Source organism: Narcine bancroftii, chromosome 1, assembly GCF_036971445.1.
Source record: "Narcine bancroftii isolate sNarBan1 chromosome 1, sNarBan1.hap1, whole genome shotgun sequence".
Classification (NCBI taxonomy): domain Eukaryota; kingdom Metazoa; phylum Chordata; class Chondrichthyes; order Torpediniformes; family Narcinidae; genus Narcine; species Narcine bancroftii.
In genome coordinates, this window is record NC_091469.1 from 12,448,444 (window position 1) to 12,473,848 (window position 25,405).

General features: G+C 41.5%; 1 protein-coding gene across 1 annotated transcript in view; it reads right to left on the reverse strand.

The window, feature by feature from the left end:
* Positions 1 to 25,405, reverse strand: part of LOC138755217 (uncharacterized bromodomain-containing protein 10) — an 88,560-nt gene that overhangs the window by 48,609 nt on the left and 14,546 nt on the right. The window contains exons 2-3 of the mRNA XM_069920807.1: positions 17,697 to 17,885; positions 11,422 to 12,860 (exon numbers count right to left, since the gene is read on the reverse strand). Of these exons, the coding sequence (XP_069776908.1) occupies positions 11,422 to 12,860; positions 17,697 to 17,885 (1,628 nt within the window). The remainder of the gene's footprint in view (positions 1 to 11,421; positions 12,861 to 17,696; positions 17,886 to 25,405) is intronic.

Sequence of the window (25,405 nt, forward strand, 5' to 3'; positions counted from 1 at the left end):
TTAGAGGTAAAAGAAAGGTAAAGACAGTTTGTGTTTAAAAAATGGAATAAGATGATGCAGAGGCAAAGGCGATACGAGGCAGAGAAAAGCAGAATGCAAATGGAGTTGGAGGAAAAAGAGAGACAAAGGAGGTTCAAGGCAGAGCAGAGGCAGAGTTCTATCTTCCAGTCCAATTGAGGTTTATTGCCAATAGAGAGGCAAGGTTAGTTCCTCCATTTGATGAAAGTGAAATTGATAAATTCTTTCCACATTTTTTTTTAAAAGGTAGCTGAAAGTTTAAAATGACCACAAGATCAGTGGTCCCTCACGTTACAAAGTGTAATTAAAGGGAAAGCACAGCAGGTTCACTCAGAAATACAGAACAAACTGGTAATTATGAGATAGTAAAGAAAGCCATGCTTACGAATTGGTTCCTGAATCTTACAGACAGCATTTAGGTCTTTGAGGAGGTCTTATAAGGATTTTGCCAATGAAAAAGCTGTGTGCTTGGACAGATGGTGCACATCAAAAGAAATAAAGAATGATTACAACAGATTAAGAGAACTGATATTAGATGAAGAAATCAAAAGATGTGTTCCTAATGATATAAAATCATACTTGGATAAAAGAGAAGTAGGAAACTGGCAAGAATCTGCTAAGTAAGCTGATGAGAAAAATCATACTTGGATAAAGAGAAGTAGGAAACTGGCAAGAATCTGCTAAGTAAGCTGATGAGTATGCCCTGACCACAAGGTTATGGTTATATCCAATAAAACCTTTCAAAAGGTTAATGTGGTTCATCATAGTAAATTTTAAGATTAATCAGGAAACGTGAGAATTAAAGATGAAGGGTAACAAGAAAGGGAAAAACCTTCAACAGGAAAGGAAAAACCTTCAACAGGAAAGGAAAAACCTTCAACAGGAAAGGAAAAACCTTCAACAGGAAAGGGAAAAAACCTTCAGGTCCCCATTGTCATTATTGTAGAAAACCTGGTCATGTGATGGCAAATTGTTATCAGCTGAAGAAAAAGAAACAGGCAGCGCCAGATGCCTGTATTCAAAAAGATGAGAGACCTGGAAACAAAGAAAGTTTCAGATCTGCTGACAACATTAGGGAGTTTAAATATTTCATGTCAAAGAGTTTGGTTTTGGTAAAGGAGGGGGGCACTACAAGTGCCAGTGAACATACTTCAAGATACTGGGGGAGCCCAGTCACTTCTGTTGAACATGTTTTGGAATTTGGAGATGAGACTGCCACAGGTGAAATAAATTTAATCTGAGGTTTGCGAGGCGAAATGGAGCCAGTATCTTTGTATAGGACATTGTTGAAGTCAGAAATAATTAATGGGATGGTTACTGTCGGGATTCCAGTTTACCAATAGATGGAGCTTCATTGACTTTTGGGGAATGACTTGGCTGGTCAAGTGGGTCCTATGGTGAAATTGATAGAGAATCTAGATATTGATGAGGTAAAGACAGCTTTTCAAATCTATCTGGCCTGTGCAGTGACTCAGGCAATGGCAAAGAAACTTGATAAGGAAGTTAAAATTATTGATAAGGCAGAACAGTTTTTAGATTATGTGGATTTGTCAGAAACTTTTCTTGTAGACCAGAATATTGATGTTGATTTTTCTTTATCGTGAAAGGAATTGATAGGAAAACCAATATTTTATCTGAGGAAGAAATTGAGAAAGTGCCAGATGGTGTGCTTATGAGAAAGTAGATACCAAGGGATATACCTGCTAATGAATAATGAATAATGGACAGTTAAAACTTAAGGAGCCTTAGAGAGATTTCATTCAACACTCAAGACCATGATGAGGACTTATTGCTGTGATAAAGTGGATTGGGATGAGGGTGTCCATTTGCTTCTGTTTGCAGTAAGAATCTGTACAGGAATTATTAGGCTTCAGACCTTTTGAGCTGGTGTTTGGACATCAAGTTAGAGGACCTTTAATGTTGTTGAAAGAACAATGGGCAATTTTGTTAAGAACCAAGCGTAATGAGCAGCAATAGACAATGAAGCAAAGGGTTTAATTTTAAAACACCAGTTTTATTTCTAACTCTTAAACTATAGTCTTATCTTTTAAAATAAATCTATCCCCAGTTATGTGCAGGTGTCGCTGTGTGACTGATACCCAAACCATTACAGTCTAGGCCAAAATCTAGGGAGTTAATTCAAAGTTCACTCTTTTAAATTCCATGTTGAAGCGTAGGCCTTTGAAATTTGATGCCCAGAATTAATGTTGAACTGATGTGAAGACTGGAGTTGTAGCTGCTACAGACTCACGAATTCTTCTTGTGTTGCTTTTGGAGAAATGTCCATCCACACAAGCTATGGTCACAACACTCCTGGTCCTTTCGTAGGCAAGACTCAAACTGAGCAGTCTCCACAAAGTTTCCAAGACCCTGGCACCGGTCTCTCCAAGTAACTTCACTGTTAGTCACACTTAAAATTAAGCAGTCTCTCCAAATGACCTCCACTGTTGGTCACAATCAAGATGAAACACTTTGCTTCCCAAAAGACCCTCCTGGCTCGGGTCAATCCACCGTAAAGGCCCATTCACAGAGCATGTTTCACTCTCAATTTCACAAAAATGCCTGGTCACAAGAGCTGCTTTCTCTTCAGCAGCCAGAATTTATCAAATTATCGCTGGGCTGTGACTTGTGTTGTGCATGTGTGAAATGTTAAATGTTAACCATGATCACTCAGTCTCTCCTGTCTATACTGTCCCTTTCAGTGATAATCCCATTTTACTAAAACGGGAGCTTGTTATAGAATAAAATTCCAATAAAGTGGTGTTTGAATAAAATGGCACTGCCCAGTATGAAGAGCAGGACAATGCCGTTCGGCACTGAGGTGACTCTCCCAAAGTGTCTCCCTGCTCTTGCCAAATAAGAGTCTTTACCTTTATTAGTTTGTTTAGTATATTAGTAAGGTTTTATCTGGAAACTAGGTTGGGGGGGGGGGGCGCTACTTATGGCAGATATACAGTTAGGATAGTGGCTAGTGCCACGCCACGCTGTTACAGTGCCAGCGACCCAGGCTCTACATTTTCTAAGTTACCAGAACATCATGCTATCCACAACACAGGCAAGCAACCCATCCCTTCTTAAAATACAAGCAGTTGTGGTCGATGGAGGGATGGGGTCCATGAATAAATCAAAAAAGACAGCAAAGCTTCTCCCCACCATTGATTTTACTGTAGTATGAGATAGTTCTGACATATACCTGTCTCCTTTGCTTGTGCAAACTATCAATTTCCAGACACTTGTTGGAAAAGAACTCTGAATTGACAATAAATCAGGAAAGCCAAATGTCTGAAAATGAACTGAGAGCAGATCTTGCTGTCAGGCTCCAGAATCAGGCAAGGAAAATGGAAGAAAGTTTTGTTCATTTTACATGCACTTCTATAAAGATTACACATTTATAGAAGGACCATTTTCAAGGGCATCTAATGTCCTTGACTATTTCCCATTCACAGATATCTTTCTTGAGCACTTACCTTGTTTATTTCAACAAATTAAAGCAGATTACATCCTTGCACCAAAAGTCACCATCTGCCAACACTGTTCACCAGTGTCTCATGCTTTCCCACCAAAACAATGGCAACTTTCATAGACCTCTCTCCAAGACTGACAATCGTTGACTCCCAGCATCCTTCTCCTTTCAACTTAAATCTTCAGAAGTATTAACTAATCCCCAAAATTTCAAGATCTTGTTATTCACTTCCAGATTGGTAATATTGCTCTGATGTTCCCTAAATTACAGCAGAAACTGTACTTCATTGGCTATAACACACTTAGGGGCTCCCCAAATTGTGGTAGTAATCAATTATTAACCAGTGTCATTCCTGTAACTTCAGATCAGTAGCTACTCTCTTGTTATCAGTGTTTTTAGTATTTGCCATTCTCTTCAAAATTGTTAAAGCTTTCCACCCTTTTAAAAAATACATCGTTACTTTTAATCTAAGCACCCGTCACCAACATTTTTTCCTCCAGGGCAGCACGGTTGGCATAGTAGTTAGCGCAACGCCTTTACAGCACCAGTGATTGGGACTGGGGTTCAAATCCTGTGCTGTCTGTAAGGAGTTTTCCCCGTGTCCGCATAGGTTTTCCCCAGGGGCCCCGGATTCCTCCCATTATTTGAACTGTATCTGGGATGACGGTTAATGGGGTGTAAATTGGGCAACACAGACCCATGTGCCAAAATGGCCTGTAACCGTGCTGTATGCCTAAATTAAAATTTAATAATGCAATAATAGATATATTTAATTGACCTTTTAAAAAAAGGTCAATTAATTACAAATGAGAGGGCCTAATGAGATAAAAACAAATGAGAACAGATAGCTTCAATTCTTTGGAAAGTACCAGCTGATTTTAGTTTCACTGAAGGTCACACAGCATTTTATTCGGTTTTTATTGGGGTTTTTTTTCCCCACATAAACTGAATCAGGATATTGCTGCTAATAGCATGAAACAAGTTTAATGCTGAAATTGTCACAACTTATCTCTAGAGTAGTCTTGAATGAAGCTTGAAAAAATAATCCCTGTTTGGGATGAAACCAGACAAAATTATTGGTTGCTTGTGCAAAACTTAAATGGGTGACAAGAGAACTCTGGCTCCCTTCAATCACCAGAGACCAATTATTAAATATGTTGATATAAGCCGATTATGTTTCTGATTAATTGCAATAGGCTTGATACATTAAATAAATTCCTAACAATCAATGCAAATTTGTCAGCAAGTCCAATTTTAAATTTTCTGAAACTAATGTCAATATCCTTTCTCTTAGGCAAAATTAAACATGAGCTGTTCAATGCCTTCCTTGGTGTATCAAGTACTATTATTTTTTAAAACACTTTAGTCCCATCTAACAATAGCCCTTCGAACTGTGGATTGGCAACCTGTACCATGCGATTAGAGATCAAAAGATATGACCACTGAAGCACAAAATTAAACTGCAACTGTTCAGTGAAGATAATGCAACCATGTGGATGGGTGGAGGCCAGGTGGAAATAAAAGGATGCATTCATGAATTGGGTCATATTGTGTCTCATATATTCGCCATATATATCATACACCTATAAAAAACCATATTTCAACATGCAAATATACAAATTCATGGATTATGAGTTTCTCAGAGGTTGAGATTCCATGGAAATCCAAAATTCCAAAGAAAAAATATATAGAGCAGACGCGCAAATAAACCAGTGGTTGGAAGAAGTCCAACAAGTCAGAATCATATTTGGGATGAAAAGAATTAAATTGGTAGCTGAAGGTGAAATCTGGTAGTGAGGGGGCTTCATAGCTGGTCTGACTGAACTTTGAAAATATGTTGGGGAACTAGGAAATGACTTCTTCAAACCACTTATCTAGATCAAGCCAATAACCTTGGAAGTGAAATAATGTGCACAAGGGAAAATGCTCATTTGCTTTGAATCCTTGATTAGCTCGGTTTTACAGATTATGAATTAACTTTCAGGTGTAGTTACAATTATCTAGATAAATATGACAGCCAAATTTCATCTACCGTGACAAGTACATATGAATGGATAACCAGATTTTTATGTTGAGTAGTTCTTGAGAGAGAAATGTACCTTCACTCCTCACTGCAGATTGTGGATTTTAAACATTAAACTCATCTGATAAAGAGAAGACGTTGACTGCTTCAAGAAAAAAAAGTTAACTGCTCACACAAAAAAGGTAGATTCTACAAAATTACACTTGTCAGCACTGTACCTCAACTTCAATCCATTAAACCATCAAATTTATTATGCGACTTGAGCCAACAATCACCCAAGTGTTCCCACATTGACATTAAATTGAAAATCTGAAAATGCTAGAAAGCCATAGATGCCAAATAAGTTGGAATCTCAAGATATTTATTCAAGAAGGATAAAGAGATGGAGCAAACACAAAGTAATTGATGTTGAAAATAATGATAGTTATGAGGGACATGCTCCAAATGCAGCCAAATGGGATTAGTTCAGAATTTCAACTTTCTCAGCATAGAATTACCCAAAAGTATCTGTGGCTCTTTTTGCAAAATGTAACCCTTTTTATTTGTTTCCTGAAGGTGACAATTGGTATAGGTCACAATTCTGCAGATGTTAGGAAATCTCTGGCAGGTATGTACTCAAAATGGTTGAATTAACTTCCATGGTTTGTCATGTGCATTCTATCCGATATTTAATACTATTTCCAAATTCTACTAATTCACTTATCCTGGACAAGCTGAGGCAGTGCAAGCCTGCTCTTATCTAAACATTCTCAAAGCAATAACATGCGCAATTTAATTAGTGCTAGCTAGATCCCAGGAATGCTCAACAGTTATCTATGTCTAAACATGATACTTTCCACTAGCACAGAAATTAAAGCTTAAAATAGGACTTTTGCAAATCTTTCATGCTTCAATTCTGACACTTTGAAACTGACAGTAATACAGTAAAATCCCCATTATCCGGAATTCAAGCAGCCGGTAAAAAAAAATCATGGAAAATAAATATCGTATTTGATGGCATACAAAGTCCCATGGGCATACAAGATCACCACACCCCCCCCGCCCCACCCTTTTCATCAGGTTTTTTTGTGTATTAAGCATTTAATATTATTGAAAATGCAGATACAGTATAGCAGAAAAAAACGGACAAAACATGCGACTTGGACAACAGGAAATTTAAAAAAAATACTGCTGTAATTTTCAAGAGAAAATAAAAGCGGCTTAGCTAAACAAACTGCCACTGTGTATCCCCGCTGTGGTCCCACTGCCCTGTTATCTCCCAGGGGGTGGAGGGGGGGAGCAGAGAGGTAGGATCAGTGTGGGGCCTGATGGTGGGCTGTCGGGGGGGGGGGCAGGGGGGGAGAGACGGGCAGTGGGATCAGTGTAGGGACTGGTGGCAGGGTGTCAGGGGGAGCAGGGCCAGTCTGGGGATTGACAATGGGCCGCTGGGAGAGTCTCCCAACAACATCAGCCCCCCACCCTGATCCCACCTGACAGCCTGCCACCAGCCCCCAACAATAGACAGCAGTGATGCTACTGTGCCATGCAGTGACAATGATAAGTCAGTATTACTCACCATTATCAGCCTAATTTAAACTTCACATACAAAATCAGGGATATATTAGAGCCAGTTTTGGGGGAAAAAAGTGGATCTTGTATACCATCAAATATAGTAGTTAAAAAATACAAAAGTTTAAAATTGGCGTTCCTTCGCATTTAGTTCACCAATCCACACAACGCATCATCTCAAGCAACCGACAAATTCACCTATCTGGCATCTACTGATCCCCATAAGAGCTAGATACTGGGAGTTTTATGTAATATTTTATTTAAATATCACTACAGCCTTGAATTTTAAAAAAGTAAGTTCTCTTAATAGTATATCATTGTAACAGATATACAACATAAAACAGTCACTTTAGCCCAGGTAATCCCATTCATCTGCATTTGGTCCATATCCCTCGAAGACCCTCTGTGAACTGGTGAATTTCCTCTGCACTCCTCTCAATTTATAGCTGGGTGATCAGAACTGTGCACAATATTCTAAGTGTAGTCTCACCAAAGCCTTTTACAGCTAAATCACAAAGACCCAATTTCTGTAATTGAAACCCCATCCAATGAATACCATAATATTTCTTCACTCCCTTATCTACCCGAGTTGGCACTTTCAAGGAATGCTTTCATCTGTACTCCCAGTTGTACAATACTTTCCTGGGCTACACCATTCACCGTGCAAATTTTATCCTGGTTTGACTTAATGAAGTGAAACACATCACACTTGTTAAATTCCATATGAACCATTTACCCATAGAATCTGGATCCTGTTGTCAACTTAAAGATTCTTCCCTCACTGTCCATTGCACCATCAATTTTGGCATCAGAAACTACAATACTGGGCCATTCATGGAGTATTACCATAATTTACTTTGGATTAATTATGTTCGATGTTCCGCAGTGTCTGGCTTCTGAATATTGTCTTAGATATACTAGCAAACTTTGTTAAGATGGAGGGGCTTGATCAATGGGGGTGGGGTGGGGAGAGTTCTTTTTTTCTTTTCCTTTCTTTGTTTTCTTTTTTCCTTTTGAAATATTTTATAAAAGAGGTTTAATTGAGACGAGTACACACAATTTTCATATGTATTATTTGAGTATTGTTGGAGAAGAACAAAATGTCTTTTTTAAAAATCTTTCAATCTACGTACTGGATCAATATGTGTTCTTTTTAAATTAAACTCAATAAAGATATTTTAAAAAGAAAAAGAAACTACAATACCATCCAAATTATTAAAATAATGACCAACAATAGGGGACTCAGTACCAACCCCTGCCTCATACCACTGAGCACAGGCCTCCAATCAGAAAAATCATTCTCCCACCGCTTCTTTGGCTCTTTCTACAAAGCCAATTTTGAATCCAATAGGGCAGCTCAGATTGTATCCTATTTGATGATTTAACATTCCCCGTCAAAGGCCTCATTAAACTCCACGTGTACAACATCCACTGCTCGGTCTTCACCAATCCTCTTGGTCACCTCTAAAAACCATCGGATTCATGATACATGATCAACCATACATTCCAACTATCCAAATTCTCGTAGATCCTTTCCTTTAGAATTCCCTCCAGCAATTTTCTACACAATAGCATCAAGCTCACTGGTTAGAAGATGCATGGCTTGTCCTTGGTGCTCTTTTGAAATAACTGCACAACATTAGCCACTTTCTAGTCATCTGATATTTTACCCAAGGCCAAAAATATCTAAGCAAGAGCCTCTGCAATTTCTTCTCAAGCTTCCAACAAGGTATGAGGATTTTCTTTGCATCATCCTGGGGATCTGTCCACCTTAATACACTCCAAGGCTAGTAAAAAAAAAGTACACCAAAATGCTGGAGGAACTCAGCCTGTCTTTCAGCATCCAAAGGAGACAAAGATATATTGCCAATGTTATAGGCCTGAGCCCTTCAAGGAAATAAGCAGAATCTTCTGTGGATGCTGAAAGACAGAGTTTCTCCAACATTTCAGTGTGTTTTTAATACAATCACAGCATCTGCAGATTTTCATGCTTTACACATTCCAAGGCTGCTATACCTCCTCCATGGTAGTTTTAATACTGTTCAGGACCTCACCACTCATTTCCTTTGTTTCCAGGATATCCTCCACAGTAAAGACTGATGACTTATCAGTCACATTCACATTCATCTCTGGCTCCACACAGACAGCCCTGTTGAACAATAATGGGACCAATTCTCTCCCTAGCCACTTTTTTACTCTTAATATATCTGTAGAATATTTTGAGAATTTCCTTTATCCTGCCCACCAGATCCATCTAATGTCTACTTTTAGCCCTCCTGATTTCCCTTTTAAGCATACTCCTACACTTTTTGTCTTTCTTGACTTAAATCTGCCTTTTTCCTGAACAAGAGTCTCAACATCTCGTCAACCAGGTTTCCTTAAACTTACCAGCCTTATTCTTACACAAGCAGGAACATACAGTACCTGAATTCTTGGAATGTCACCTTAAATTTTTTTTCAGCCATCCTCCTACTTGCAACATTCTCTTCCAACCAACATCTGCAAACTCTTGCCTAAATGCACCAAAAATCAGCCTTGCCCCAATGTAAAGGTCAGTCCCATCTTCCTCTATGACTATTTTAAAACTAATGGAGTTAGGGTCACTGGACTCAAAGTCATTTCAGTCACTTGCCCTGTCTTATTCCCTCTTATTCTTACAGCTTTCTGCAATTTTCCCATATAACTGATATTCTAATTCCAGTGGACTATTTGTGGGGGGGGGGGCAAAGAAGGGTCCTATAAAACAACCCCATCGAGCTGATCATTCCCTTCCAGTTTTTAAGATGATATTTCAGGACTATAATCTCCAAGCACTGTTCGTATGTCTTTCCCAAACAAAAACTCAACCCCTTCTCTCCTCTCTGACCTGGAACAATGAGTGCCAGTCTTGCCCTTCTCTGAGCCATGTTTCTGTTTTGGTTATAATATCCCAGAGTACTAAACCAATCCATGCCATGCGTGTCTGCCTTGCCTGTTATATCTCTTGCATTGATACAAATCCACTTGCTGTACCCTTGCCTATCCGGTCATGTACATTTGCTCTCGGGTACAGTATTAGACCCTAACTTCTCATCTGCCTCATATCTGCCCTAAGCTCTAACCTTCTGTTTAAACTTTTCAACATGCACAGGTTATACCTCTCTTAATCAGCGTTCTGTGGTCTGGAAACTCCCATGGACTGCCCCTGATTGTTGGTACTGTAAAGGCGTTGCACTAACGATGCCACCCCACAGTATTATTTCCTGTTTTAAACTTTGTCTACCTTTGATATTCTTACATGGGAGTTCATTTAGGGGTCAATTTCTGTTTTCCGGCATCTTCTGTGGTCGGCAATGGGCAGGTCCCAACATTGCCGGATTGAAGAAATACAACTTGTACTAGTAAATCTCCCTTGGAGAATATTGGTCCCACTCATGATGAGATGAAACCAGTCTCCTTTGTACAGATCACTCTGCCTCAGAAGAGATCCCAATGGTCCAAGAACCTGAATCCTTGCTCCAGGTCCTCAGCCATACATTTATCAGTCCTACCTTTCTGTTCCTAAAGTCACTAGCACATGGCTAAAAGAGCAACCCAGATATTACTGCTTTTCAAGTTTCTTTTCTGGTCTCTAAATTCACTCTAAATTCATCCCTTTTCCTACCTACACCATTGATGCCCATGTGCACAATGACCTCTGGCTGTTCACCCTCCCCTTTGAGAATGCTCTATACCCAAACATATTTGACCAGGCACCCAAGTGACAACACACCATCTTGGTGTCTCCCCTGTAGCCACAGAACATTCTATCTATCTAGCTATGCAGTCACCTATCACTGCAGCTCTGCTCGACTTCACCCTCCTGATCTGACATTGTGCCACTGACCCAGCTGCTGTCCCATGAAAAATCACCTCCAATTGTATCCAAAGTGGTATATTTGTGGCTGGCGAAGATGGACACAGGAGAGCCCTCTACTGTCTGCCTCTCCCCTTTACTAATGGTTACTGTTATTCATGATCTTTGTGGCTTCTTTTATGATCCGCAGTTCATCCAACTCCAGCTCCAATTCCCTTACTTGGTCAGTAAGCAGCTGCATGCACTTTACACAGGTGTAGATATCAAGGATGCTGGAAATCAAATACTGGTTTCACGTGGTTTTGCACCAATATCAGCATTAAAATGTATGTCAACTTATCAGCTAATCAAGCAAATTCAAATCAGGAATCCAAGACTTATCCTCCAGTTTTGTGACATGCATGAAATAAAGAGACAGATTAGAGCACTGCAACATGATGCGCCACCTTTCAAATATGAATATTTCATGAAGAAACAAATTAATGTACACTTAATAGTTTTACATGAAATAAAAAAACAAAAGAAATCACTAACCAGATTTGTGCTTTTTGTGTTTAGTTTTCTTCTTCATCAGCAGAGACTTTTTCTGGATTCCTGGCTTCCAAATCTTTAGTGGATTTGAACATACTATATCTGGTCTTAACTGTGAAATTTTATTCATTGCATCCTTCAACTTCTTCTTCTTCTTCTTCTTTTTCTTCGAATGGAGCTTAACCATTTCAAGGTCCTCAATTTTTCCCAGGAAATGTTTTGCAGAAATATTATTTATTTTACCAACCAGACAGCTTACATCCAAATTTTCAGAATGACTGCCATTAATGAGTGTTTTACAGCTTTTGATGGCTTTCTCAGTCAATGGCTTCACACCTTTTCTTAGCTCAGGGTCATCAGTACAAAACTCCCCATTTTCAGTTATCCTAATTTCTCCTGGACTTAGAGGTTCCCCATAACCCACAACTTCTCCAGGGCTAGCAGGCTTTACTAAGTTTTCTTTACACGAACCAACACTTTCTTTCTTGACTACTGAAATTCTATGGTTTTTACATTCACAATTGAATTTTATTTCTTCTTCACCTTGAGAAAGAAACTGGGAACTTGATTCCATTTTAACGCAAAAGCCTTCCAAATCACTTTCTTCAGAGGACTTTTTGGAATTGTGAGTTGCTTTGCTAGTGGTTTCCTTTTTGTCACTTTTTGCTTTGTCCTGGCTTTCTAAAGAAAGCCTATTTTTTACCTCCTCTGATCGCTGCTGAGATATCTTGAAGATTTTGATTGGTGAAATGGGAAACTCAGGAGGTGGAAGAGGACACTGTTTATAAACCCGCAAGTCTGCACCACAGAACTGTGGGAAATGGACATAGGCATTCTCATGAGAATCGTATCCCAATACTACTTCCCTACATTCATGGATGGGCTGCCCCAAAACTGCATCTTGAACCTCTTTCTGGGTTTCATATACATAATCACTTAAGCCCTTCAGCAACCAAACTCGTTTATAGAATGTTATCTGATGGAAAGCCTTTACCTCCAAAGGGCTAGTTTCTCCCAGAACATGGAAAAACTGTGGACAAAGTCCCAGTTTTTCAGCCTGAAGATTGGGATTTTCTGCCTGGCCTACCACGACATACCAATGCTGCACTTTCCTTTTCAAAGCAGCTTCCCACATTTTGTATGGCAAAGGTGGTTTGCGTTGCAAAGTTGCACGACGATGATGAGGGCTTAGTAAAGAAGTCATTATCTTAGCCAGAAAACTACTGCATTTGGGCATTAGAAGACAGCGTTCAAGATCAAAATAGACAATTTCAGGCAAATTAAGAATCTGCTGAGCCAAACACAGAAAATGGCCAATGGCAGGGATCTCCCAGAGAGTCTCCATGCGAGTAGGTTCAGCCAGGGCTCGAAGATTTTTCTCCCATTCTTCAATCTCTTTTTGGACTGCTTCTTCTGCCTCCTTCCTCTCCTGTTCACGTAATCTGGAAATGGAACAGTTTAACATTAATCTAATAAAGAGACCTACAATTATACAATAAAATGTATAAAATTCTGGAATACCTCAAGTTAGTATCAGAAATCATTTTGATGCTTGATGTGGAATTATTCATCAGGAATTCTTACAGTGAAAAAAAAAACTACTCAAATCCTTCATTGTGAAGTAGAAGAAATAGAGTTTTATTTTTATTGGTCTGCAGAATTTTAGGAATACGGCACAAAGATTTACATTAATAATTAATGTGGTATCCCGATTTAAAAGATCTTGCACAACATAATAATGAAATAAGGAACTGGCTTGAGGATCATCAATGGACATCTCTCAATCCTAGCACTTGTAAATAGATTATGAAAATTGTAATATGGCTTTGAAGGACAAATCTATTTGACAATCTAAAAAGAAAATCTAACATTTATCACACAGGATCTGTGACCCATTACCATCAGGAAGGAAGAACAGAAGTATCAATATCAGGATTGCCAGGACCCTACCTAAATCTAGTAACATGAAGATTCTAATTTGACCGGGGACAAACATTACCTAAGTTGATGGAAGGAGAAGGAAAGAAAAGAATGGACTCAGTAGAATTTCTGGTGTAATTTTGTTGAATGACAACATTGTCTGACTGGCTTAATGCAACCTAGATTGTATACCTAAAATGGATGAGAGGGTGGGGTGGGGGGGTGGTTTGGGAGGAAAGGGGGGGGGGGGAGAAAAAGTCACTGTATATGTGTGAAAAGAAATAGTGTATATCATGGCTAATGTGATTTATGGTGTGAAAAAAAAAAAAAAAAAAGATTCTAATTTGACTGGGGAATGTGTGTAAATTTATCTCTAAGATGTATTACATATTCGAAGCTGGGTTTACACAGGTTGAGGGGAAGTTGGGAGTCGGACTTAGGCACAACAATCAATGAAGAGTGGTGTCAGGACCCATGTCTGGATATCGTGACTGGAGTCATCAATGCTAGATACAGATTGGTGCAATACTATTTCTTGCACCAGTTGTACCTCACACCACAAAAATTACACAAATCAAAGCCTGAAATTTCAGAAATGTAGTTTAGGTGTGATGTGGAGGTTGGAACTTTTGACAATTCCACCTGGCTATGCATAAAGGTGCAATCCTCCTGGTAAGACCTAGGGGTTATTCTGAAACAAATTACAAAAGTGGATTTTCCACAGGATCTGGAGTTGCATTTTCTAGGAGGAAGAGCAGTTTAGGCAATCAAATACCAAATTCCGTTTGTGAAGGTTGCCTTGGCAGTAGCCAGGGGGTGTATAGTGGTTTTGTGGAAGTCTGACTTGCAACTAAGTACTACACGATGGAATATGAAAATGCAGAGCTACATTACCCCAGATAAAAATCACATATAATCTAAGGAAAAAACACAACACATTCGTTAGAGTGTGGCAACCTTAATTGAAATATAATTGCACTTAGATAAATTAGTTCCTCACCCAACCCCCCCCCCAATCCCTCGAAAATAGGGATACTGTAACAATCCGTTCCCAGAAGGGAAATGAACACGACTAGCGGTGGCATGTGTTTTCAGTGGTTTTGATTTTATTATGAGCATATTTCTTTTCAGTTTTTTTATTTTGTTATTTAGTCATCATTCCTAGGTTTTTCTTCTAACTAGGTTTCTGCAATGGTCATTGGCCCCACTGGCATTTGTATCAGTATAAATTAATTGATTGTATTTTCAGCTGTATGTGGAAGGTGGGAATGGGGAGGAGGGGGGGGGGGATAAATACAGACACTTAAATACATAGGAGTATTGGAAAGATAGACTCCTAAAAAATTCAACAAACAATTCTATGAATATCAAAATTAAATAATCAAAAAAAAATCAGGATTCCCAGGCTGGGAAATAGTTTCTTCCCACAGGCTGTTAGACTGATGAATGAATGAATCCTACACTGCAACCTTGGGTCTCTTACAAATGAAACTAAGTAAATTATTTATGCATATTTATTTTATGTGTGCTGAATTTGTGAGAAATATGCTGTGTGTGTATATACCATGGTCCAGAGGATCACTGTTTTGTCTGGTTGTATATGTACAGTCAGATGATAATAAACAAATTTGAATTCTCTTGGAACAGTAGAGAAAGACAAAAAGAAATCAAAGTGGGACTGAGATGGATAATTAAAAAGTGACACTGACCAAAAGCTCAGAGCCATAGTCGTGGACTGAACAAAAGTGGTCTGCAAAGCAGCCAGCCAAACTGTATTGCATTTCCTCAATTTAACTGTGGGCATCACCTGGAGAATTGTTGCTTGAGAAAGTGCCACAAGAAAGAGATTAGTAGAGATGGAGGAGTCAAGGAGAACGCCATGAAGTGAATGGCCCCTTTGAAATGATGAAAGGAGAAGGAAGGACGTACCTGGTGAAATCACATTGAAATTGACAAAACTTATGGAGGATGATCAGTTGCAAATTTGATGGAGGTGGATAGAAGGGACAAAGGGTATCCTACCCTTATTCTGACAAGGGAGAGGGGAGGAGAACACATGTGAAAGAAAAAGGGGAAACTACAGTGAAGGAGAAAGAAAAACATCTCAGAAGCATTGGTATGGTAAGTTTCATCAACAGAAGTGATGCAGCTTGTATAGAGAAACTGGTACAATGGAGTCCTTGCATGGAAGAGTGCCTAGATACTCTGTGGACACAAATGGATATTAGTTTCTATCCCAAGATGGAGATTCACAATTCAAAAAAGGGAAGCGTGAGATATGGACTAAATGAAAGGGAGAGTATCACATGTCTTAATCCTTTGGCTGACAAAGATCTAACAATTACACAAAACAATGCCTGCTACAACAACATCTGATTTACCTTGCCCAGTTATTTTGTTGCCAGATGGTAGATTTGTGAGTAATTTGAGGTTTAAAAGATAAATAGAAGAGTACTTTTGGGTAGAATTAATTTTAAATTTGATGCAAAAAAATCCAGGTTTCTGGTGTCTTGGATTAGCATTTTCTAAATTTTAAATATCAGAATCAACTTTGAAAACATGCATCCAAGGTGATTAAATGGAAGTCATAGACACAATGCTGCTGCTCTAACGTCGGTGACAGATTCATTTCAGAAAACCATATTAAATTCAGCATTAGTTAGTTACAGAACTATTCAATCAATAAATTTTGTCAAGGGAGATTACTCGGTGGCCAAGTGGACAGGGATAATTCAAGGAAATGCTCAAAGCTCCCTCAAGGGCAACATCCCCACCAACTCCTAGGAACTTCTGGCTTTCAATTACTCAACATGAAATGGCATTCAGGGTTAGTATTGTAAACCTCATTCGGAGCACACAGAAGCCCTACTTAAGCACCACTCCAAAATACCCACCGATCCAACTCATCAGCCACTTGTAACCTATCAACAGAATACTACAGTTCCTACAATTGCCCCATTAACCATCTCAGAATCTATAACACTGGATTGGATGCAAGTTATTCTTAATCTCAAAGATCAAACCAAGATGATGACATAGCTAAAGTTTACAGAGCCAAATGAGATTATTTGAGCACTTTGGTTCTCTCAAAAGAGGGCAGAACCATGGTCGTGGCAGCTGGGGAAAAAAAAATGCTTTAAAATACCAAGTTTGTGTGCTTTTTGGTAGGCTAAATAACAGAGCTAAAAATAAACAAAAAAGAATCAATTGCACAACCTCTATCTGACCCTCAATTATGATAGCATTAGAAACCAATAGTCACAGCACCTGAACTAAAACAAGTCCAACGGTAACTGGAATAAACAAGATTTATTTATTAAAATTTATGACTTCAATACGAAACATCATGAGCAATAAATTTCATTTAAAAAATGCACAACATATAATCTTAGTCTTTTGCTTGCTCCATTTGTTTAAAACTAAAATGAAGTTACGATCCAATTACAAGTGGGCATACAAATTATAAATGTTGTCCATGAACATGAACTGACAGAGCAACTCTTTATCCCTTTAGTTATTGGAACTTCAGAAAAGATAAAAATTTTGGATAGGGATGAGGAACACAAACTGGAGTTGTTCTCCAAAAAAGATTGTAGGGACATCCAATAGAAATATTAAAAATTATGAAGGGTGTATACAGAAGAAATAGACAAAGTTTCCATTGGCAGAGGGACAAAGAAATAAAATATCTAGATTTAATGGGTCTAAAAAAATACCATCAGGTGTATTAGTAGAGGTGCTCAATTGTAATACTTAGAAGGAAGAATTAAATGCTATAGGAAAAGGGTATTGATTTGGAGCTAGATAAAATGATCTCACTTACAGTCCACACGGAATCCAGCTATCCTTGTTGTACCCATCCTGAGATTTCAATTTCATGAAATACATAGTTAACTAAAACATTTGACCAATTATAAGTACTTTATTCAAAAAGTAGAATATTACATTATAAGATTTTACAAAAAGGATATCAATTTGTTGGCCTTTTCCCAATCAGCAAAGAATGTCAAATGGGAATGATTAACATTAAATGTAGAGTAATTGAAAAAAGATAAACATAGAATGACAAGACAAAGAAGTACAACTGAATGAAAGGAAAATAAAGCCAGAATTTGTTGTGATTAAGATCACTCTATTTTACAAAAGATAATGATGAATATACAATAAAGAATGTAAAGAGGACAAAAGAAATGAAAATGCAAAGCACCGATTACTTATTTTAACACAGTTAACTCTGGGTAACACCAATTAGCACAGGCAGAGGGATTGAATGGCCTTTTTCTGAAATGCTATTTCTCGGATTTATAGACCTTTTACTTCAATTAGAAAAGTTTGTATCGTCATGAATAACATCTCACCTCTTTTCTTCTCTTGCTCGCTGCTGTTCTTCTTGTCTCAAAGCCTGAATCATTATAGACTCGGTAACACCTGTAGACATGCCTCCTAAACTGCGTGGCATGGATCGCCGACGAGTGGCTCCCCTTTCCTCTTCCAAACCATAACGTCCTTTTGATGTAACTGCAATGGTTGTCTTTTCTCTCAGTGGTCTTGAATGTACAAGAGAAACAATAATTAATGATATAAAAACAATAATGGAAGGTTGACTGAAAAAGTAAAACAATGGTCAAAGTTACCCAACAAGGATAATTTAATGTACTGGCACCAAATACAGAAAGTGTTGGGGGCAGGGAAGAAATTACATTCCAAAATATTTTAATATTGAAATATTAATTGGATAGATGGAAAACTCTACCCATAACTTTGGTTGGTGGAGTTAATGGTGTTAAAATGAAGGTGATGCTAAGACTGCAATATCTTTTTTAGTCCTTGTCCATTCCATTGTCCGATGGCTTCTTTAAGATGCTCAACTGATATGTCTGAAAGTTCCTGTGGAATGGTAAAGTGGCTAAAATCTCATGGAAAAGTTGAGTTGGGATTACAAACAGAGGGGTGGGGGGGGGGGGGGGGAGGGTTAAAATTGCCAGATTTCAAAAAAATATAATTGGGTGGCCCAGGCAAGGTTTATCGCCTCACTCTTTGAGGGAGGGGCCCCCCTCGTGGGCACATGTGGTAGGTGAAAAGAGAGTTTATATATAAACGGGAGACTAATTTAACCCAATACAAAAGGATGTATTTCAAAAATGGCAAATAAATCAATGTATTGGAGTGAAGGTGGGGATATCTCCCAAAACACCCTTGACCCAGAACAACAATACCCATGAGTCTGGACAATAAGATCCTGGATACCTGGTGCCAGAAAGGGATCAGGCGTATCAAGGATTGTTACAAGTGAGGGCAGCTCATGTTAATTGAGCAGTTGAGGAATAAATATGATTTGTCTAAATATGATTTGTCTAATAGAACATTCATTCTGCTGTCTGCAAACAAGATCTTTTTTAAGGGGCAAATCTATGACCCTGCCCATGTGTAGTGACATGACAATTCTAACTCAAAGGGGGAATGTGCGCAAATTTATCTCTATAATGTAATTTCATATTATAAAGTGAGGGCCCAAAAACTGGCTTTCACAGGTTGAGGGAAAGGTGGGAGTCGGACTTGGTCACAACAATCCATGAGTGGTGCTGGTCAGATCTATGTCTGGACAACATGACAGCAGTTATTAATGCCAGGTACAGATTAATGCAATACAATTTCCTTCATCAACTATAACTCACACTACAAAAATTACATAGATCTAAATCAGAAGTCTCAGAAATGTGCTTTAGGTATGGAGGGTAGATTGGAACCTTTATCCATTCAACATGGCTGTATACAAAGGTAAGATCCTTCTGGGAGGACCTGGGGGACATACTGGAAAATAAATGCATGAAATGGTGGCCCTGGTGGCCCTTTTCGAGGCCCTATTCCTTTTCAAGCTGCTGGTACACGTTTCCTCAGCGGTTTCAGACATGGATTTCAGCACCCTGCACCTGGTAGCCAAGGAAGCATCCAGACTTTTCCGCACGCCACAGCAAAGTTCCATCCACGTGCAGCCCATCTACGCCATCGGTGCCACCACCTCAACAACCCCGCCGGGTCGCCCCCAGCAGTGGCCATGGCACAACCACAACAAGATGGGCACCCAGGGAAACAAAACGAATACTGCTTATATCAGCACATATGGGGCCGAAACCCCTGGTGGTGCATCCCCCTTGTGCTCCTACCCCACTGCCAAATCAAACACAGCGACGGGAAATGGAAAGATCGGCCGCTGATAGTGGCCTCAGTGGTTGGTGCTCTTAAAGCTCTCAGGGACTAACGATCGAAGAGAGACTTCCTAGTCAACATGGGTGCAGAGATAAGCCTCGTCCCACTGACGTATTTTGAAACCAAACACAACCCCAAGAGCCTCTCACTGCAAGACGCCAATGGCTTCTCCATCCCAAGCTACGGAACCCGCCTGGTCGTAATCCACACAGCAGACGTTGTTTTCCAGCTGAATTGCACAATTGTGGCCGTGGGATAGGCCCTACTCGGAGCAGATTTCCTCTAGGCACGTGCATGAACTTTTGGTGAATGAGACGAGATGCCAGTTGGTGAACCACTTTTCAGTCATTCGTCCTCACCCTGCGTCAGCACCCTTTTCTGCCATTTAGAAATCGATGCCCTGGACACAAATGAGTATGGCAGCCTACTAGCCAAGTACCCAGCCCTACTAGCACCCAATTTCCATGAGACCAAGCCACCACTTGGCATGGAGCACCAGAACGAGACCACCAAGCCTCCAGTGCACGCACGGGGTCAGCACCTCCCACAAGACAAACTCCAACAAGCCAAGGCCGAGTTTATTGCTTTGGAATGTCCACCATTCAAACAGCCCCAGGGCCTTCCCACTCCACATGGTACAGAAGAGCTCCACCGGTTGGCACCTGTGCGGCAACTACAGGCGGCTTAACGATCCGACAACCCCAACACCAGTACACACAGGATGCACCTGACCAGCCTTTTCAACAGGTTGCAGCAGTTCGGACTCACAGTGAACCCAGCCAAGTGCCAGTTCGGCTTAGAGACAATAGACTTCCTGGGACACTGCATCACCCCAGAGGGACCACACCACTGCCGGACAAGGTAGAGGCCATCCAGGACTTTCCCAAGCCGAGCACGTCCAAAAGCCTGCAGGAGTTCCTGGGGATGGTAAATTTCTATCACCACTTCCTGCTGGGAGTGGCCACCATCATGCAGCTCATCAAGCTTAGTGACAAGACACTCTAATGAACTCCAGACACCACAGAAGTGGCACTGGCATGGGTACAGTCCTGGCACATCCAGACTCAAACTCCCCCCTGGCCCTTACAACAGATGTGTCGGTCAGAGTGGTGGGTGTAGTGTTGGAGCAATGGGTCAACAAGCACTGGTGTCCCCTTGCCTTCTTCAGCAAACACCTCCGGACACCAGAGCTCAAATATAGTGTGTTCAACTTCGAGCAGTTGGCCCTATACCTGGCAATACGACACTTCCAATACATGTTAGAAGGAAGGGTTTTCACTGCCTACACATTCAGCAAGGTCTCAGACCCGTGATCGGAAAGGCAGCAGCGTCACCTCTCCCACATCTGAGTACACACTGCATTCGCCATGTCGCAGGCAAGTCCAAAGCAGTGGCCGACACGTTATCCAGACCCATGATTGCCACAACCTCAGTGGGGCTCAACGTCGCCCAGCCGGCCAAGGACCAGGCGGAGGACGCGGACATCACCAACCTGAAGGTCAGCGACTTCTGCCCCTCACCAGGAGGCCCATCCCTACTGTGCGACATATCCACAGGGCTCCCCAGACCTATCCTACCCGCCACCTGGCGATGGCAGTTTTCAACCAAATCCACGGTCCGCCTGTTGTCCAACAAGTTCATGTGGCACGGACTCCGCCGAGATGGGACCCTATGGGCTAAAACCTATTTGCAGTGTCAAAGCGCCATGGTGCACAGACACACCACTCCAGACTTTCGAACAGGAACAGTGCCAGTTTGAGCATGTGCACGTAGACAGTGTCGGCCCACTCCCCGTGAGCCAGGGTATGCAGTATCTGTTCACAACAATCAACCGTTGGCTGAAAGCCATACCCCTATCTACATACGACAGAGATGGAAAGCAAGATAGCAAAGCATGCTCCACAAATTCAACAAATGTCTAAACTGACAGCCACCAATTGTATAGGGGGAAGAACTGAGACTAAGAATTGATATATTACTGAAATGAGAAGTTGCATGAAGCTGGACAGTACTGCTATGATAGGTGACCTTGAGGTCCTGGAGAAATTAAACAAAGATAACCATTGTGAATTCCACATGTTGGAATAGAACACTTTAATACTGAATGTCAACATAGTAAACAGGAAAGGAGGAATTTATAAATGAATGGAGAAGTTAGAAGAACATGAGAAAAAGGTGCAGGAACAGACCATCTGGCCCATCAAGCTTGCTTTGCCATTTAATAAGATAATGGCTGATCTGACCACGAATTCAACCCTACCTATATGCCTTTTCCTCATAACCCAAATTCTCTGACAATGCAAAAAATCTGTGTCCAAAATATATTTAATGAAGCAGCCTCAACTGCTGCCTTGGGCCAAGACTTTCCACAAATTCATTTACCTTTGGGAAAAACAGTTCCTAAAATCTACTCACTGAATCTGTGTCCCAGAGTTCTAGTCTGGCTAGAAGGGGTGGAATCAGAAGTTAGTCTCAAGAAACTGGGTGAGGTATTTTAGGTTTGGATAAGAAGTTTCTTCCTTCAGAGGGTGATGGAAGAATAAGATTCTCTCCCTTAAAAGGCTCTGGAGGCCAAATCACTGAATAGGATACAGTTAAATAATGAACACGAAAGATATACGGATGCAAGTAAAGAGCAGGAATATCACATCGAGTTATTGGGTCAAGAATATATTGAAGGTGTCTTATTGCTACTCCCCCCCTTGTCTACATTTTAATGGTGAAAATATGCACCTTTGAAAGCACTGCATAAAAGTGAGATAGAAATGATTAAAAAAAACTACAAATGAAATTATGCTGATACGATGATCAAATTGCACACAAGTATTATCAGGTTCAACACAAGGGGGAAAAAATTCTAATTCGTACTGTTGTAGCATGTGCACTACGTGAAGTGTGGAGCAAGAACACACACACACACACACACACACACACACAGCTCTGTTTATATTCACTCCTGCCTCTGATGACAGGAGTGACATCATCACAGCACTGGCCTCCAACTGGCCAGAGTTTCTGCCGTTGCCCAGTTTCCCACCATGAAGGAAGTCATGTGGGACAACGGCCATTGGTCCCTGCAGGGTCCTCGCGATCGCCACATTCGCTGGCCATTTCGTGAGCCTGTTTCAACTGTTCACAGGCTGTTACATGACCCGCGCTCTCCCCCCCCCCCTCCAGAACTGGCAATTGGAATGTCCGTTGGTGCTTTGGACAGCCTACCTATTCATCACAGTGGCTGAATCTTGACTGGCTAGCTAATGTCTACATGGGTTGGTTTCAGGCAGTTGAGGGTGAAGGTTTCCTCCCTGCTGGCAATGTCTAATACACGTCAACCCATATGCCTGACGACTCTGAATGGCCCCTCGTATGGCTCGTGTGCGCCCCTCGTACAAAAACATACTCACAGGTGTGCAAGTCCTTGGGGACGAAAGATTTGGGCTGGCCCTATGGCAGGGGCTGTGGAGGGACTAGGCTACCCAGTCTTTCCCTCAGCTGTTTCAGTGCAACCATGGGGATCCTTGATAGTGGCCAAGAAATCCCCCAGGATTGTCAAGGGTGTGCCGTAGACTATTTCTGCTGCAGAGGCATTAAAGTCCTCTTTCAGTGCAGTACATATCTCCAGAAGGGCCCAAGGCAGTTCATCTGTCCAATTGGGCCCCTTGAGCCAGGCCATCTGACTGCTTTTAAGTGTCTTGGAACTGCTCCACCAATCTGTTGGCCTGCAGGTGATATGCTGTGGTATGGTGGAGATGGATTTCCAACAGTTTTGTTAATGCTGCTCAGAGCCCCAAGGTAAACTGTACTCCCCTGTCAGAGATTAGATGTTTTGGGACTCCAAACCTGGACACCCAGGCGTTAATTAGTGCCCAGGCACACATCTCCAAAGACATGTTAGCCATTGGGATCGCCTCCGGTCACCTCGTGAAGTGGTCAACCATAGTGAGGAGATATCTTGCCCCACGGGAAACTGGTAGCGGCCCTACAATGTTGACGCGGATGTGACTGAACCTACACCACGCTGGCTCAAAAGTCTGGTAAGGTGTTTTAGTGTGAGTTTGCACCTTGGACGCCTGGCCTACTGACTGACCGGTTTGCGGAGCCCGTGCCAGATGAACCTGCTGGCCACCAGCTTTATTGTAGTTCTGATAGCCAAATGTACCAAGTTGTGCACTGTGTCAAAAACCTGCCGTCTCCATGCTGCTGGGACGATGGGGCGGGGTTTGCCAGTGGAGACATCAGATGACCATCTGGTTTCCAGGAGCGATGACAACATCCTCCAGTCACAGCCCGGAAAGAGTCATCCTGTACGTTAGGATCTCAGGATTATCATGTTGTACCTTTGCTAGGTCTGAATAGTCTATGCCCTAGGAAAGGGCGCGGATGAATTCAATGGCGGGACAGGAGTGTGCATTGGCCACCATGTTGGATGTCAGTGGTAAATTCAGACACATAGGAAAGGTGCCTCTGCTGATAGCCAACCATGGGTCAGTCATTTTGTAGAAGGCAAAAGTCAGTGGTTTGTGGTCTGAAGATTTTGAATGGTCTGCCTTCCAGAAAGTATCAGAAGTGCCTGACCGCCAGGTACAGTGCCAATTTAAGTTCAGGTGGCTGGAGGTGCCTGCTAAAAAAAAAAGCCCTTGGGTTACCATTGCCCGTCAATTAACTGTTTGAGGACCCGTCCGACCACTGTGCTGGAGGCATCCACCATGAAGGCAGTCGACACCTCCAGCCTGAAGTGAACCGTAAGAGTGGCGTTGGCCAAAGCATCCTTCATCTTCTGGAAAGCCTCTGAGGCTTCCCCATCTCAGGCAATGTCTTTATTTTTCCCCGCCAAGAGCGCGAAAAGTGGGTGCACAATCCAAGCTGCTGCCAGTATGAATCAATGGTAGAAGTTAATCATACTGGCAAACTCCTGCAGCCCCTTTGCAGTGCGAGGTTTCATAAACTGCTAAACTGCCTCCACTTTCTCGGGCAGTGGTTTCTCCCCATACCACTCAATCAAATGGCCCAGGAAGTCAATTGTGTCCCGCACAAATTGGCACTTTGCGGGGTTGATGGTCGGCCCGAACTCCTGCAAGCGGGTAAATAGTTATCCGAGGGCCATATGCTCTGAATGTTTGCAGCTGACCATAAGAATATCATCCAGGTAGATGAACACAAATGAGAGGTCCCAACCCACCACATCCATCAGCCACTGAAAAGTCTGAGCAGTGTTCTTAAGCCCAAAGGGCCTCCTCATGAATTCGAACAGGCTAAAAGAGCTGATTATGGCATTTTTGGGTCCTTGGGGTGCACTGGGATTTGATGATAACCCCTGATTAAATCGACTTTGGAAAACACTTGTGTCCCTTGTAAGTTGTCAGTAAAGTCAGATATGGGGCACAGGGTATCTGTGCGATGTGGTGGCCTCATATGACGTCAGTAATCACCACATAGCCTACATCCTTCTGCTACATTAGGGACCACGTGCAGGGGGGAGGCCCAGGGGCTGTCTGATCACTGCACTATCCCCATCTCCTCCATTTTCTTAAATTCCTCTTTGGCAAGGACAAGTTTTCCTGGGGGGGTGGGGGAAGGTTGTGCACCCTGACATGGAGTGCGGGGGCCCTCAGCGAAGATGCACCGCCTTACCCCATGCTTTGGTCCCGTGGTGGAGAATTGTAGGCCCCACGATTGCAGGGAACTCTGCCAGGATGAGTGTGCAGGTGTCGTCGGACAGCGTGTCGGAGTTGAGGTGGGGGGCTGGTAGTTTGGCTTCCCCCAGGGGCATAGTTTGAAAAGTTCTGGCATGCACCAAACACCACCCTATTTAAGTCTACCAGCAGGCAGTGGGTGCACAGGAAATCGGCTCCCAGGAGTG